Below are 13,914 nucleotides of genomic sequence, written 5' to 3'. Positions count from 1 at the left end.
ACTATGACAAGTGACTTACAGAAATCCCAGTTCTTTGCAATCATGCAAAGCAGACACACAGCAATTGCACTGCCCAAACTCTGATGTTTCACAGGACTATCAAACCAGAAATGCAAAGGAAAAAGAACACTTCCCCCCTGTACCTTAACTACTCCTTAACACTGTATGATTTAAAAGAATTCTGTGATCTCAAGTCAAATTTCAATCATCCAATTACTCCACAACCCCACATCTCATAACTTCTAAAATAATCTTAAACCACAAGCCTTGCCAGAACGCTATTTCCTGCATCTTCTATTACTTGGCCAAAAAGTGAAGCTATGGAGTTGCACTTTTGTAACCATGGTGACCCACATATCTAAGAGCTAAGAGGTGATCCCACCAGCGGGTAGCAAAGTGCAGTTTTGCACTCTGGTGCAAATGTGGTAACTATTAAAGGTATGTTGTATCATTAACAGAAATTAAAGTTGTAACCGGGAATGTGTGGAAACCAAGTGTCATCTGAAGTACAGGCAGAGCTTAAGCACTGTTGAAGAGCTTGCTGTTACAAGCACTATTGCAGATAGCATTACAAGTCTTTAAAATACCAACTGGAAAGACCAGAGTCCATTTGAACAATTTATTAGTAACCTCTTTTACAAGTTTTAGAAAAAGAATCCCAGGATTTTGCCTCCTGTGTGTTTTCGCCTAGCCTCCTCATGGTCCATGATGCCAGCTGAGGTTGTCAGAACTATGTACCTATTAAGAAAGAACAAACATTCAGTTTATTGTCAGTTTTGTTCTGTGCTTATGCAGAGCTGATGGCACTAACTTCATTTTTGTATTACAATAGTAAGATTTGATTCTTTCAGTAAGGGCCTAACATAGCTAAGATCGTGTTATCAATGAAAAAGAAACTCCTCTCACAACTCTGAAGCACACACAGCACATCCGCAGCCTTCTGTTCTCCAGTGAAGTTTACTGGCACATTCCTACCAGAAGTCAGGTTAGCTGTTCCAGCAGTAGCAAGTAACAGTACTCAAAGTCTGCTTCTATTTCACGCAGACATTTTTCTTGGGAGCAGGTAGAGTTGCCATGGTGCCAGACAGCTCGGCTCCGAGTGCTCTGTCACTCACTGTTCTGAACACTGCTCAGCCTGATGCAGATGAATATCTGGACCCAGACTGACAACTAAAGCAGCCTGAGTCATTTCTAATGCCATCATTTGGATTATCAGCATACTTCACGCATCTTCGTATTAAAAAACCTCCTGTCCTACCACTCTATAAATACTCTTGAAAAATCTCCATATGACAACACACGGTAGTAAGCCATATAGGTACAGCTCAACTAAGCAGCTTATCACCGGAGCTTTAAGAGAAGTGACAAGGAACTGTTAATCCTGCCTTTAACGGGGCAGAGTAGCTGAGCCACTGCAATTTATTACTCTTGACTTAGTGAGTCTGGGGAGTGAAAAACATACTGTAACATCTACGTTTTGGAGGTTCAAAATGCATTGAGTCTTGCATCACTTAATATCTAATTCAACTTGTACACAATCAGGAAGCGTAAAGCAATGCAACCTACTTCCAGTCATCTACTGACTTCCACTACTCCTCTCCCGTCTCTAAAGGGCCATTCATAAAATTAAAATGAGCAAGAGAAAAAGCTTATTTTCTTGGTAAACTACAGAAATGGTGAAACCAGAAAGTACCAAAGCCAAGCAAAACAAAAAAACTGTTCTTGCTTCATAGTGCCCCTTTAGAACTGGTTAAAAGGAGTATTTATATGGAATTTGAATTTTTAGGCTCTTACCTACTTTCAGACTAATGAGAGATGAGAGGTATCAGGTGACTAACTCAGGCAATATCAAAGTGTAATTTAAAAAAAATCAGTTTCACGTATGCCAGCCATGGATTCAACTCCTCTCCATACTTACCCAAACTGACGCGAAGGCAATAGGTTGTTCTGCCACTTTTCCAAATCCTTCAGCTGAACATCAAATCTGGGACTGATTACACCACACTATAAAAGAGAATTCCATTACAAACCGGAGAACTGTATAAAGTGCATTTGTACAGCTGTCATTCTAACTCATTATATGAAAGAATTAAACAACTGCAATTAAAGTATTTTGGCAGCAAAAGATAAAGCATGTTATCATCACCGTAGTATGAAATAGCTTTCCCTCAGAGAAACCACGGCTCACGCAGTCATTCAGCTTTTATTTCCTTAGCCTCGCCTCCTTCCCCTTGCCTAAACAGAGTGACACACACTGCCGCTGATGCTAAACAATTTAATGACTAGACCTGGGAGAGCACAAAAGCATGCTATAAACCATTAAAGATTAAGTAGTATCCTACTTCATCAAAAAGCTGAGATTATTCAAGGACAAACTACTTCTAATCATCATACGGAGTTAGCAAAACAAAACCTAGGTTTTAAACAGGGAGAAAGTAACACACACAAAGTCACCAGCATTGCCAAGTTAATCGTATTACTTATTGACCATAACCACGACTACCACCTCCAGTTACCTCACTGGCTCCAATTTTCTTAACTCCTAAGAGCAAAACAGGACACCTTACTGCAGTGACGGACATTTTCCTGAACCAAACAACTGTTCCCTTATTGTAGCTGTTGAGAGAAACATCACATACAGCTGCACCCTGCAAGATCTGCTACAAAATCATCCAGAAAGAGTTCAAGAAACACTAGTCTCTATTCTGACACAGATTATTCTTATGACAGACACACAAAACTAGTAACTGGGGGTTGGGTCAGAATTCTCTGCCACTACGCTGAGGCAGTTTTCAGCCGCATTATCTGTTCATCATGGAGACAGACCTCAACATGTTTTTGCAAATTAATTTTAGCTTTCTTTACTTAAAAACCACCTCTCATTCAAATAGCATAACTGGAAACAATGGTGCACGGCATGTCATCACAGAAGTAGAGAACTACTCAGCATCTTAAGTCAAATGCATTTAAAAAATGCCAAACACCTATAAGTACCTCACAGACCCCAGGAATCTGCAAAGCACTAATTAACATTTACTTTTCTCTCAGCCACAAGCAATGCCCGTCTGGCAGCAGCAGGAGGGCTTGTCTCTCACCATTTACAGGTATTAAACATCAACTGGAAAGCAACTCAGTTGCTCTCTCTTATGACAAAAGTCTCCTAGATAACTAAGGTGTCAAATAAACAGAGAAATCACTAGGTAGCAAGACAGTCCTTAAGAGAAACACACCGTACCTACAAGCTGACCTCCCTGAAGATGTGGCTTATTGTATGGTGTGCTTAAAAGAAATGTAATTAGCCAACTGAGCTATTATGAATCTAAAGTTTAGCATCTAATAACTACTGGTACCACCCATATTACTCTCGTTTACATGGACTTAATTAAATACCCTCTCCTCACAAGTAATTAACTCAGAATTGGAGCAGACAAACAAAAAAGCCTCATTTAACCAATCCCCCCAGAGAAATGAATCCAGGAAAACAGATCCTACCTTGTTGAGTCTGCCTGTGAGATTGACGACAATCTTCCCAGCTCTGTGATCGTCAATTATCTCAAATTCACCAATGTAACCTACAGAAGATCAGAAAACAGACAAATCAAAACATGGTAACTAGATCCAGTACAGCTTACTTAACTCACTTCAAGCATCTTGATTTAAGTCAAAAAACCACCTTAACGCTACAGCATCCGCAGAATTCCAGAAGTTTTTAGCAATTATGCTTTAAGTCCCTTTACGTGTGCCTCTGGTATGGCTCAGCTGCACCCAAATATTAATTGCTGTCTTTAAGTACACTCTGTAAAGGTGGAACCCAACTGAAACAGTGGAGAGGGAGGCTGGTTGGTTGGTTGGTTGGTTTTTTCTTCTCCAGAACTTGTCCTAGACAAGGACACTTGTGGTAGTTCTAATATCTGGAGTTTCTTTATAAAGAATACAGTAATCAATAAACTTATCCCCCCCAAAACAATTAACAGGCCATTCACCTAAAAACATGCCTGCATATGTAATTTATAATCATTCTAGAGCAACAATTACCACCAATTCACTGTGAAAATCTGAACAGAACCAAATCAATTCCACAAGATGCTCAAGTTTTACCCAAAGATCTCCTTCACTAAAGCAAACCAGCCACAAACCCTGAACCAGAGCAACATCAGCGCTGCAGGGTCTACACTCACCATGTTTCATCATCACAGTTAAAAACCGGACGATTACTTTGGAGCACGGTCTGATGAGAACTTGGCGTTTCCCACGTTTCTCTGCATTGTTGATGCTTTTGAGAGCATCGGCCAGTACGTTCATGCGCACCATGGTGCCTGGGGGGAAGGAGAGAGCCAGTTACGTACGCCAGGTTTCCACCAGGACCACACCGACAGCAGCACACCTTTTTAAGACTGATTTTAGATCTAAGAAACCTAAGACTGACAAAAAAAAAAAAAAGAAGTTGCACTAAACCTCAAAAGCAAAAAAACTGAAGCAAAAAAGCAAGTCAAAACATGCACTCAGGTGTGCTCAAGAGAACTCACAGCTACTGTAACTTGGGAAATCTGACAGTGTTGTTTATACTTGGACTTTATCAATAAGCACGTGTGAAGATGTGAAGACCACCATGCAGGCACGTCATCCATGTGACATCTCTCCCAGGTGGGCATTTGGGGTTTTAAAACCCAGTTACGCACTATTAGCCCCACTCAAGGACCAGCACGCGCATGGCATTAAATATGCTAGATGGTGCTTAGCTTGCTCATCACCACGAGAGCTACAGGACATCAGTAACACACTGCTCTTCCACCCAGGAGCGTGGGCATCAATTGTTGCACTCCAGGGACGAAGACAAGCCCCACAAGCCATGACATGCCCACCGTGCCACCCCCTAACCGAGCCAGCGCTGCCGCAACCCCCCGGGCAGCCGCCGGGCCCAGGGGCCGCTCCCCGCGGGCCAGCTCCCGCAGCGCTCGCGGCTTCACCGCGGAGCCGGGCAGCCCCCAACGCCCCCAGGGCCGAGCGCAGCTCCCCGCCGCGGGCCTCCCCTCACGGCCCCGCTCCCGCCGCCTCCCTCAGCGCCCTCCCGCATCCCCCCCCCCCCCGGTTCCCCGCGGGCCCCGCAGAGGGCCGGGCGGGGGCGGCGGCGGCTCAAAGCGGCCCAGGCGGGTCGGGGCCAGCCCCCGGGTCCCGGCGGGGCGTGCGGGGGCGGCGACGGGGCGCGGATGGCGGCGGCGGGCGGCGGATGGCGGCCGGGGGCGGCGGCGGCCCCCAACTCACCGGCGCCGCAAGATGGCGGAAAAGGAAGGGGCCGGCCGCGCCGCGCGGGGTTATGGGAAGGCCGCGGCCGCGGGGTGGCGAGGGCCGCCCGGAGAGATCTCGCGAGAGCGAGCGAGATCCGGGCTGGAGCCCGCGGCGCGCGAGGCTCGGCCCCTCCCCATTGGTCGGGAGGCGCGAGCGGCGCTTACGGGGCGAGGCGGCTGCCCGCGTTCCCGTGGCGACCGGGACGCTCCCGCTACGGCGGCCCCGAGGGGCCAAAAGCGGCGGCGGACGGCAGCCCCACCTCCAGCGCAGCGCCGGGACGGCAGCGGCAGGGGCAGGGGCAGGCGTTCTGCTTGCCGGCAGCCACGCGGGGTAGAGATCCCTGCCGCCTCCTGCTCCCACCGAGGCTCCAGCAGGGCCACGCGCAGCGCGGAGGCACGCAGCCACTGCCGCTGGTGACGCGTTACCCGCGGGCTGAAGGGTTGGGGGTAACCCAGCCGCACCGTGACGCGCTCATCCCGCTGCACTTTAACCCCAAATGGGCTGTCACGGACAGCTCACGCCCTCTGAGCCAGCACCAGAGGTGCCAGCAGAGCTCCCGGCTCACGGCCCCAGCCCCGGTTGCCTTTTCACACTCACCCTTCCTCCCCGCAATGGTTTGCGCCAGTTAAGCAGAGCATTTCCCAAATAAATACGTCTCTGCAGCTGAGATCTACTCTAAGTTTTACTTACTGAGCCTGTCTGTCCCCAGCCCCAGGGGCTTCCACCAGTGTTAATTAACCGCAGGCGGCGCTACAGCCTCACAGCCCTCCCCCTCCCCAGCAGGAGCTGGCCCTGCACTGCCAGGCAGGACAGGAGCTGTGCTGATCTCAGTGCGGTATGTCAAGAGGACCCAGCCACGCATGGGACTGCCACATGACACAAACACCACTTCCTCCTCCAGTTCTTCAGATGCACGCATGGGATTTTTTGTATGGTCGCAAAGAACAAGTCTGAGAGAAGTTTCTTCTTAGTCTGTATTTGCCTATTCAACAGTTACAATACACCAAGAGTTCATTTTAAAACAGTCAACTTTTAAAATGCATTAACACAGGTTTTAGCTTTTCAAAGAAAAAAGTTCGGTTTTTAAAAAAGAAGGGAGGTCATAGAAAAGCACAAAACTCAGACAGGCTTATTTACAACAGACAAACTTAGGATATTCAGGGTGATTTTGTGTACAGACAACATTCATAAAACCAAACGTGCTACATGGCTCCGTGACAACAGCAGTTTCAGAACAATCAGCTGTTAAGGTAACACACCTTACCTCATTATCTACAGTCTCAGTGCAATAAATTGAGGTTTACACTACAGCTACATAACTACAATTTATATATCCAGACCCCAATCTAGCAGACAATCTGGTCTATGCAGCCAAAAAAGCAGACATTCAGTCAGACAACTAGCTCACCTTCTGCCCCAGATGCGGGTACGCCCCCTCAGCTTTGGTCATTCTTTCCCAACTAGTTGTGCCCCTTCCACAAGGCTCAGTAGTAGCAAGCTTTCAAGAAGCATAAGCTTTCAGAACTTTCACACTTGCCATAACTACAAGACATTAACACCAGTGAAGCTACAGGTTACAAGAACGCTGTCGCACATTACAGTCGGGATGGGGCACTTATTGAAGGGGCCTCTCAATTTGCTGAAGAAACTAAAGCTCCGCATGGCAAAGGCCAGGATCCTTCCTATGAGACAGCTGCAGAACCTTAACCTGGACAGCAAGAGAGAGACAAACCCAGAGCAGCTGCTTGAGTGACATTTTCACTTCATCATGGAGCCAATAAAAAAAAGCAAGCCAGTGAGCAATACAACTTCTATTATCTTATGTATACATTAATTCTCAAAACTCTTTCCAAGGAAACCTTTTACAAGAGCAAACAGCAGTCAAGTCTTCATTCATTTTTCTTTTCCTTGTGCTTGAGAAGCTTGTTTATCTCCCTTTTTGCCATTCCAACATACTTCGTAATGATCCCATGCTGGTTTAGTCCAGGAAACAGCAGCAAGAAACTCACTGGAGAAACAAAACCAAAAATTATTTACTAACCCTTTAACAAGCCTCTGCCACCTTGCAATTCCTCACTTCCCTTAAGCCCCACTAACTGCTGGAAAACAAAAATAAAACCCCAGGCCAAAGTCCCCCCACAAATCAGATCTTACTTCCACCAGCCTCGTACCATTTTAGGAAGCTAACAAACCCAGTTTTGCTTTGCACACTACACACTTACCAATAAGATAGGTCAGAAAGAGGTTGTGAACTTGCTGTCCAATCCAGGCAACCACAGCAAGGGAACAAAGCATGGTCATGAAGTACTGAAAAAAGAAAAGGGAACAGTTACCACAGATCTCTTGGGAATTTTCCGCCTTCCCTTCAGCATTCAGCAACATGTCAAAGTATAAAACCTGCTAAAGCTCCCTGGGTCATCCCCATGCAATACTTACATGCAGCCTCGTTAGAATTGTGATTACACAGACTACATCTGTACATTCCCCTTTATTTTCAGACCATCACTATTACAGTAAGGCAGCTCTTTTCTATCCAGATATCCCTCACGCTTTGCTATCCCCATCGGTAAAGCTTCTGCTTCACTCAGCACCTGAAGCTTTATTCTGATCAGTGTACTTTGTAGCTCCTGGACTTACCCTGACACAGTATTAAGGTCTTGTTTTTCAGGCAGTTAGCGTGCAACCGAAAACACACCTATTTTACTGTGCTCTTTACAGGCTGTTTCTAAAAACTGGCCTATCCAAAGAAACCCAATTTATCTTTATTTTAACATCAAGGGTATGCTCCTAACTGAACAGTATTGCAAGTTTAACAACAGGTATCCTGCCACTCAGGGTTTGAATAGCATGTGTGACTGGCATTAAGCCACAGGCAGAATTGTTGGTTCTTGCTTCAGAATACTGGTTTATTCAGACATGTTCCTTGCTAAAGTACTTAGGACTGAACAAAGCAGAGATCATTTAAAACCAGCTCCCAGAACTCATTACCATTTTAGGCTTCTCTTCCTTTATTGTGAAGAGACGTTTCCACCAGCCAACAATTCGGCGACGAGACTTGACCAGGTTGCTGCAAATTTCATGAAATCTTTGCTGCTGTTCTGTAGTCCTTTTTTTAAAGAAAGGAAGACAGGAATAAGGATTCAAGTTCTTTTTTTTAATGTCCCATACTATTTCCCAGTAGAAAAAAATTGTCCAATACTTATCCTGACATTTGCTTCACTTTGTTTTGTACCCTATTTTTAACTGAGCATTATAATGTCTCTCAAATCAACTCCGAAAGAACAACCCCTATTCAAAACAGGAGAGCGCTGCTTTTAATTATTCAACACCAATGAGAGTTACTTTGGTACGCTAGACAAGAACATTTATCCACTAGTCAAAGTATACTAAAAATTTTTAACACACAATTTAGTTCAAATATGGTTCACCTCCAGCATACTGTTTTTATATAAGCCTTGCCCTTCTTTGAATCCATTTCAATCACTTATGATCACATTCACAGTCTTAAGATCCCTGTGCATCACTTTATCTTCTTCATATTTACAGCTACTACTTTTTCCAAATATAGAATACAATCCTCTTCATATTCTTAGCAGAACTAGAATCCTTAATGGACAGCAAAGAATGCACCCTGCCCCTTCAACAGGAACAATAAAGACATGTTGCAGTAGTTACATTTCAAAAAAATAATGCAGGACATTTTACACGAGTTCTCACTTCATATACTATAGGGATTGTCAATTGCAATGACTATATAGGAATCATTTGACACTTGCCAAGTGGGAGATATCCACTTTGCTAAAATTAATAATTTCTTTACACTCAAGCTATTTAAATTTGAGCTTTCCTCACCATTTATTAGAGCCAAAGATCCTAGGTGCAAGAGCAGGAACCAGGTAATCAGCCAAACAGAGGAACATAACGAAACAGGAGACACCTGAAAGAACTGATGGATCCAAGTAGTAGATCATCCTGGAAAAAAAAAAAAACAGCAATAATAAATACTCAACATATTCAGCCATCTGGACAGATTGGCTAGGGACTTCAAATAGCAGACCTACCCCCTTGCCCAGCCTCATTTTTTTCCAAATTTGCTTAACTTACTAATAAAAAGAGATTTAAGTACTTCAACTGCATTACAAGCAAATTCAGATGAAAAGATCAAAATACAATTTTCTGAACACACTAGAACATAAAATGCTACAATACAGCAAGCACAGTGTGATGTTTACTACAAGTAAAAACTCATTATTGCTCTCCCAGAAGTTGAGAAGTTGAGTTTGGGATGAGAATGAGTTAGGAAACACGTGAAACAACCAGCCAGGGTGAAAGCTCTCATCTTGTTGGTTCTTAAGTAAATCACAGTGTCCAGATCCACTCCAGGCTGCCATTTACTGCCTCACCTGTGACAGGTAACCAAACCTGTTTCAGACAAGGAGTCATAAGCCTCCAAGGAGGACAGCGCTGTGCTCTTATATACAAAGTTTGCCACCACTTAAATGCGGCTGTACAGGTAGTGGCCAAGAACTAGCTTTTCTCATAAGCCTGTTAACATTCCATTGAGCCCTGTGTTACTTATTTGCACTTTGCAGAACTTCTTGAACAGTAAAGAAGTAAAGAGACAAACCACTGCAGGGCCAGCCTTTCTACACATCTGGCACAGTGCTGCTGTGCTGAACATTCATCTTCAGTATAGCACCAATTAAGAATTCGAAGCTGTTCTATTTCCTCCAAGTATTATTATTCAACACATGGTATTTCCTGCAGTCACATTACTTTTTAAAATTACAATTTACAATTACTTTTTAAAATTACTCTTCAGTTTCATTTGACTTACACCCTCCTCACCTCTCAAGGGCTGTAAAATTTGTATTAACCAGAAGACAGACTGTTCCCACCTCACCTCATTTGATATTTGTTCATCCCCTCTTTTCCTTAGTCCAACAAACCATGCAGCTGCAACTCTCCAGCTGGTACAGACACTTACCTGTACAAGGTAGCTAGGAGCCACCTTGACCACTACCCCGGCACACAAAGGCATGTACACAGGCCTCCAGCAAGCCCATTTTGTATCCCCACTCAAAAAACAAGTAACATCCTCCCACTTTGACTCAATGCTGCATTCAGCCTGTCCTTCTCTTCTCTTTCTTTATCAAAGGAGAAAAGAGAATCTAGAAGGATCAAGTTGTGTGAAACCAACTGAATTTGTCACTAAACACCAGAGCAAAGATACAGAATAGCTAGTACGGAAAGTTTGCCCTATGGAAGCAGGTTTTCCCTTATGACCATAATGACATTGCTGGTAGCTTAGGGAAGAAGGCCAGAAGATGACCAGATCTGACAAGCAGAATACAAACATACCAATGAACAGCATACAGCTGAGCATGCTAAAGAGATACGGCAACTATGCCTGCCAAACAGCTTTTGCAGAATGCAGTGTCCCCCCAGGTAGGATACAACTTACGTTACTTCCTGTTCCCAATACTTCTAGGTTTTTCTTTTCAAAGTTTACACGCATTCAGAAATAGAACCTGAAGAACCTTCCCAGTAGATTTTTTAAGATGTCTTAGTAGTCTTCTCTTAGCAGTTTTGCTACTAGCCATGAGAGCACAGTGCTCATGCTCTCTCCATGAGCTACTTACAGGAAAGAAAAGGAAACAACACTCATCAGTGCAAGAGGAAACCAGGCCCTCTCCCAGCGAAGAATTTTATCAGTCATCAGAATCACTTCTCCCCATCCTTGCAACTGCTCTTCCAAGCTAGCAGTTTCCGCAGCCTACACAAAAAGAGAAAACGTTATTACTAATCAGAATCAGGTTAGTTCCCACACAGAGTAGCTGAAGAAAATGTCAGAGACCCCAGCCACAAATCCAAGTAATTAAATTATTAATAATGCACTAAGTGATGACACTGTAGGAGTGAAGCAGTAGCATATCTTATCAGACTAAATGATACCTCCTCACAGATTTTATCAAGGTATTCTCCTTGAATCTTCCCTCCATGGTACTCTCTTCCCCCAGTTTAGTGGGAAGTCAAGATTTAAAGCCTAGCTAAAACCTCTCAAATTTTCAGTGTCAACATCAGGAAAACACGTATTTTAAACAGCTCTCACATTGCAGTATTTTCAAAGATAACCCTAACACATTGAATCAGTTTTCTAGTTGTTGTCCAACACTAACTTTTTGCTATCTGGAAGATGGTTGAAAACACTCAGAAGTACAGTACGGAAAAGTTATCCAACTGATCACATTGGGCATGCAAAGAGATAGTTTTCCTACCAGTCGCCCACGACAGTGACCAGACAAGCCTTTAAATTCCTGTTCCCATATTATTCCTCCATTCCTCTCCACGTACCTTTTGCAAAGAGACCCTGTCTGCTCTGGCAGCAGCTTGCTAAGCAGTTCACCTCAGGTGTGCCACATTTAGCATGGCTTAATAGTTTGCCCTCAGGGGGACAATGGATCTCACAGATTACAAAATCCATGTAAACATGAACGGAGCTGACTTCCCCCACAGTAACGGGTTAAAAGTCTTCGAGACCAGCACATGTGCTGTGCAGAGATAGCAGAGCAGATTTAGCTCTCAACCACATGATACTCTTATCTTAAGTGAGAGGCCTGACACCACTAAACAAAGACAGCTGAGTGCAGCTACCACTGTAAGGCACAGTTTACTTTTGTCATACCATCAGAATTATTTGAAAACCACAGTTCAGGGCAAGAAAAAGAGCAGAAAACTATCTCCCAGACTGCTGAATACCCTTCAGTCATTACATCTACTTCATGTTATAAACACAAAACCTCACATAAAGAAAGCTGCTTTTCTCCAGAAATCATTTTATGACAAGCTGTTTTGGTTTTATTACCTCCGGCTGCGTGCGTTTATTGCAACCAAGAGAAAACTTAATGGGAAGCATACTGGGATGTAAGAGCATTATTGATCACGGTCAGACTACCACAAGTTGTCTTCCCACTACGCCAAGTCAGCTTTTGCAAACACTGCTCCTGTCCTAAACATTCCTGATGGCCAGGATCTAAAATGGGGTTGTTGTTTTTCTTTCCCCTCTTTAAACAAAGTTTCTATAAACATGAATTTCTGTTGTGAATAGGGCATCCACTCCTCTAGAATATTTGCATCTAAAACATAGACTTTTTCTGCAATAAGTCAAACTTCCCTTCCAGCTCTGAGCTGCTGAGGGTTTCCTTCACCCCTTCCCAGCTGAGGAACAACAAACACTGATAAATAATGCACTAGGAAGCTTCCCTTCTTCACCTGCTTTTGTATTTTAATGCTCCTCCAGCACCCATCGCTTCCTATTACAGACGCAAACGCATTTCTCTAAGTTTATGGGTATTTCAGCCCACCCCTACGCGTTTCCCGCAGACCAACGGCCCGGCCGCTGCCCCCTCCCTCAGCCCCGGAGCTGACAGGACGGCCCAGGGAGCCCAAACAAAGCCGCGGACGTTAAACGCTACACCTCGCGCACCGAGCAGGGCGGGATATCACCACCAGCTCCCGCCCGGGCGCCAGGAACACCACGAACATCACCTCGGCAGCCCCGTTACGCCCCCGGGAGCCCCCCGCCCGCTCACCAGCTGGTAGGCGCTGTTGTTGTCGCCCTCCGCCATCTTGTGCCGCCCTCCTCACGCCGCCGCGCCCCCGCCCCCGCCGCCTTTTGTAGCCGCCGCAGCCCCTCTCTCCGCGTCCTGACTGGCCGGCTCAAAGGCCGCGCGGGCCAATCGCCGAGCTCCCGCCGCAACCCCGCCGCAGCCGGTTGGGCGGTGAGGTTTGAAGCGAGGCTGCCGCCCAATCAGCGCGCGGGGGGGGTGCCTCCTCCCTTCTCTCCGTCGCAATGCGACGGCGGCGGCGGGCGGGGCCGGGCCCGGTGCGGGCGGGGGCTGAGGGGGCTCGGGGGGGGGGGCGAGGCAGCAGGGGGACTGTCAGCGCTCGAGGCGTGTTTTTAGTTTAAAACTTGGCCCCCCAGGGCCTGAAATGTCGTTTTTAAGAGGCAAATAAGTGAAGGTTCGGTGTTTTCTAAAATTCACAGAATCATTAGGGTTGGAAAAGCCCTACGATATCATGTGGCCCAACCATCCCCCTACCACCAACGTCACCCACTGAACCACGTCCCTCAGCACCACGTCCAACCGCTCCTTGAACACCCCCGGGGACGGTGACTCCGCCACCTCCCTGGACAACCCGTCCCAGTGCCTGACAGCTCTTTCTGAGCAGAAACGTCTCCTCGTTTCCAACCTGAACCTCCCCCGGCGCAACTTGAGGCCGTTCCCTCTAGTGCTGTCACTAGTTATCTGCGGGAAGCGTGGCTCCTCCCCTTGGCGCACACGGCTTGGGGATGGGTTTGGGGCTTAGGAACTGGAGGGCGCATCGCTGAAATAGCACGCTGCCCGAGCTGCACCGCCACGCTGCCCTTGGTGTAAAGTTGGCACAGGTATTTAACCAGCTCGCAGGGCAGCACAGCAGCTGTAAGGCAGCCCAACGCCTGTGTGTGAGATTCCTGGATTACCACACAGGAAGGCTGCCCGGCTCTGACAACCGCAGCTGCCTGACCCAGCTGGGGTAATTGACACCTGTCCAGCAACTTGCTATTTTTTTTTTTTAAGAGGCCAG

General features: G+C 46.0%; 2 protein-coding genes across 2 annotated transcripts; both read right to left on the bottom strand.

The window, feature by feature from the left end:
- Nucleotides 1-605: 605 nt before the first annotated feature.
- Nucleotides 606-5,398, bottom strand: RPS15A (ribosomal protein S15a). The gene is made up of 5 exons (XM_035548625.2): nucleotides 5,263-5,398; nucleotides 4,179-4,316; nucleotides 3,493-3,572; nucleotides 1,919-2,004; nucleotides 606-738 (listed from the first exon to the last, which is right to left on the bottom strand). The coding sequence occupies exons 2-5, from the start codon at nucleotides 4,309-4,311 to the stop codon at nucleotides 645-647; spliced, it is 393 nt and encodes a 130-aa protein (XP_035404518.1). The 5' UTR covers nucleotides 4,312-4,316; nucleotides 5,263-5,398; the 3' UTR covers nucleotides 606-644.
- Nucleotides 5,399-6,242: 844 nt separating this feature from the next.
- On the bottom strand, nucleotides 6,243-13,098 carry ARL6IP1 (ADP ribosylation factor like GTPase 6 interacting protein 1). The gene is made up of 6 exons (XM_035548623.1): nucleotides 12,879-13,098; nucleotides 10,929-11,062; nucleotides 9,139-9,258; nucleotides 8,275-8,392; nucleotides 7,509-7,593; nucleotides 6,243-7,294 (listed from the first exon to the last, which is right to left on the bottom strand). The coding sequence occupies exons 1-6, from the start codon at nucleotides 12,912-12,914 to the stop codon at nucleotides 7,176-7,178; spliced, it is 612 nt and encodes a 203-aa protein (XP_035404516.1). The 5' UTR covers nucleotides 12,915-13,098; the 3' UTR covers nucleotides 6,243-7,175.
- Between the last annotated feature and the right edge of the window lie 816 nt (nucleotides 13,099-13,914).

This window comes from Cygnus atratus, chromosome 15 (assembly GCF_013377495.2).
Source record: "Cygnus atratus isolate AKBS03 ecotype Queensland, Australia chromosome 15, CAtr_DNAZoo_HiC_assembly, whole genome shotgun sequence".
Lineage (NCBI taxonomy): Eukaryota > Metazoa > Chordata > Aves > Anseriformes > Anatidae > Cygnus > Cygnus atratus.
Note: the sequence above shows the minus strand (reverse complement) of the source record. Positions and strands in the feature narration are given on the sequence as shown.

Bases quoted from the DNA above. Each gene is read 5' to 3' on its own strand.
- RPS15A (XM_035548625.2), bottom strand. From the start codon at position 4,311: ATGGTGCGCATGAACGTACTGGCCGATGCTCTCAAAAGCATCAACAAT. The intron at 3,573-4,178 runs GTGAGTGTAGAC...GATCTTCTGTAG, and splicing joins AACTGTGATGATGAAACATG to GTTACATTGGTGAATTTGAG. The intron at 2,005-3,492 runs GTAGGATCTGTT...TCTCTTTTATAG, and splicing joins TCACAGGCAGACTCAACAAG to TGTGGTGTAATCAGTCCCAG.
- ARL6IP1 (XM_035548623.1), bottom strand. From the start codon at position 12,914: ATGGCGGAGGGCGACAACAACAGCGCCTACCAGCTG. The intron at 9,259-10,928 runs GTAAGTAGCTCA...TTTTTTTTCCAG, and splicing joins GTTGTTTCCTTTTCTTTCCT to GATGATCTACTACTTGGATC. The intron at 8,393-9,138 runs GTGAGGAAAGCT...CTTTAAAAAAAG, and splicing joins ATCTTTGGCTCTAATAAATG to GACTACAGAACAGCAGCAAA.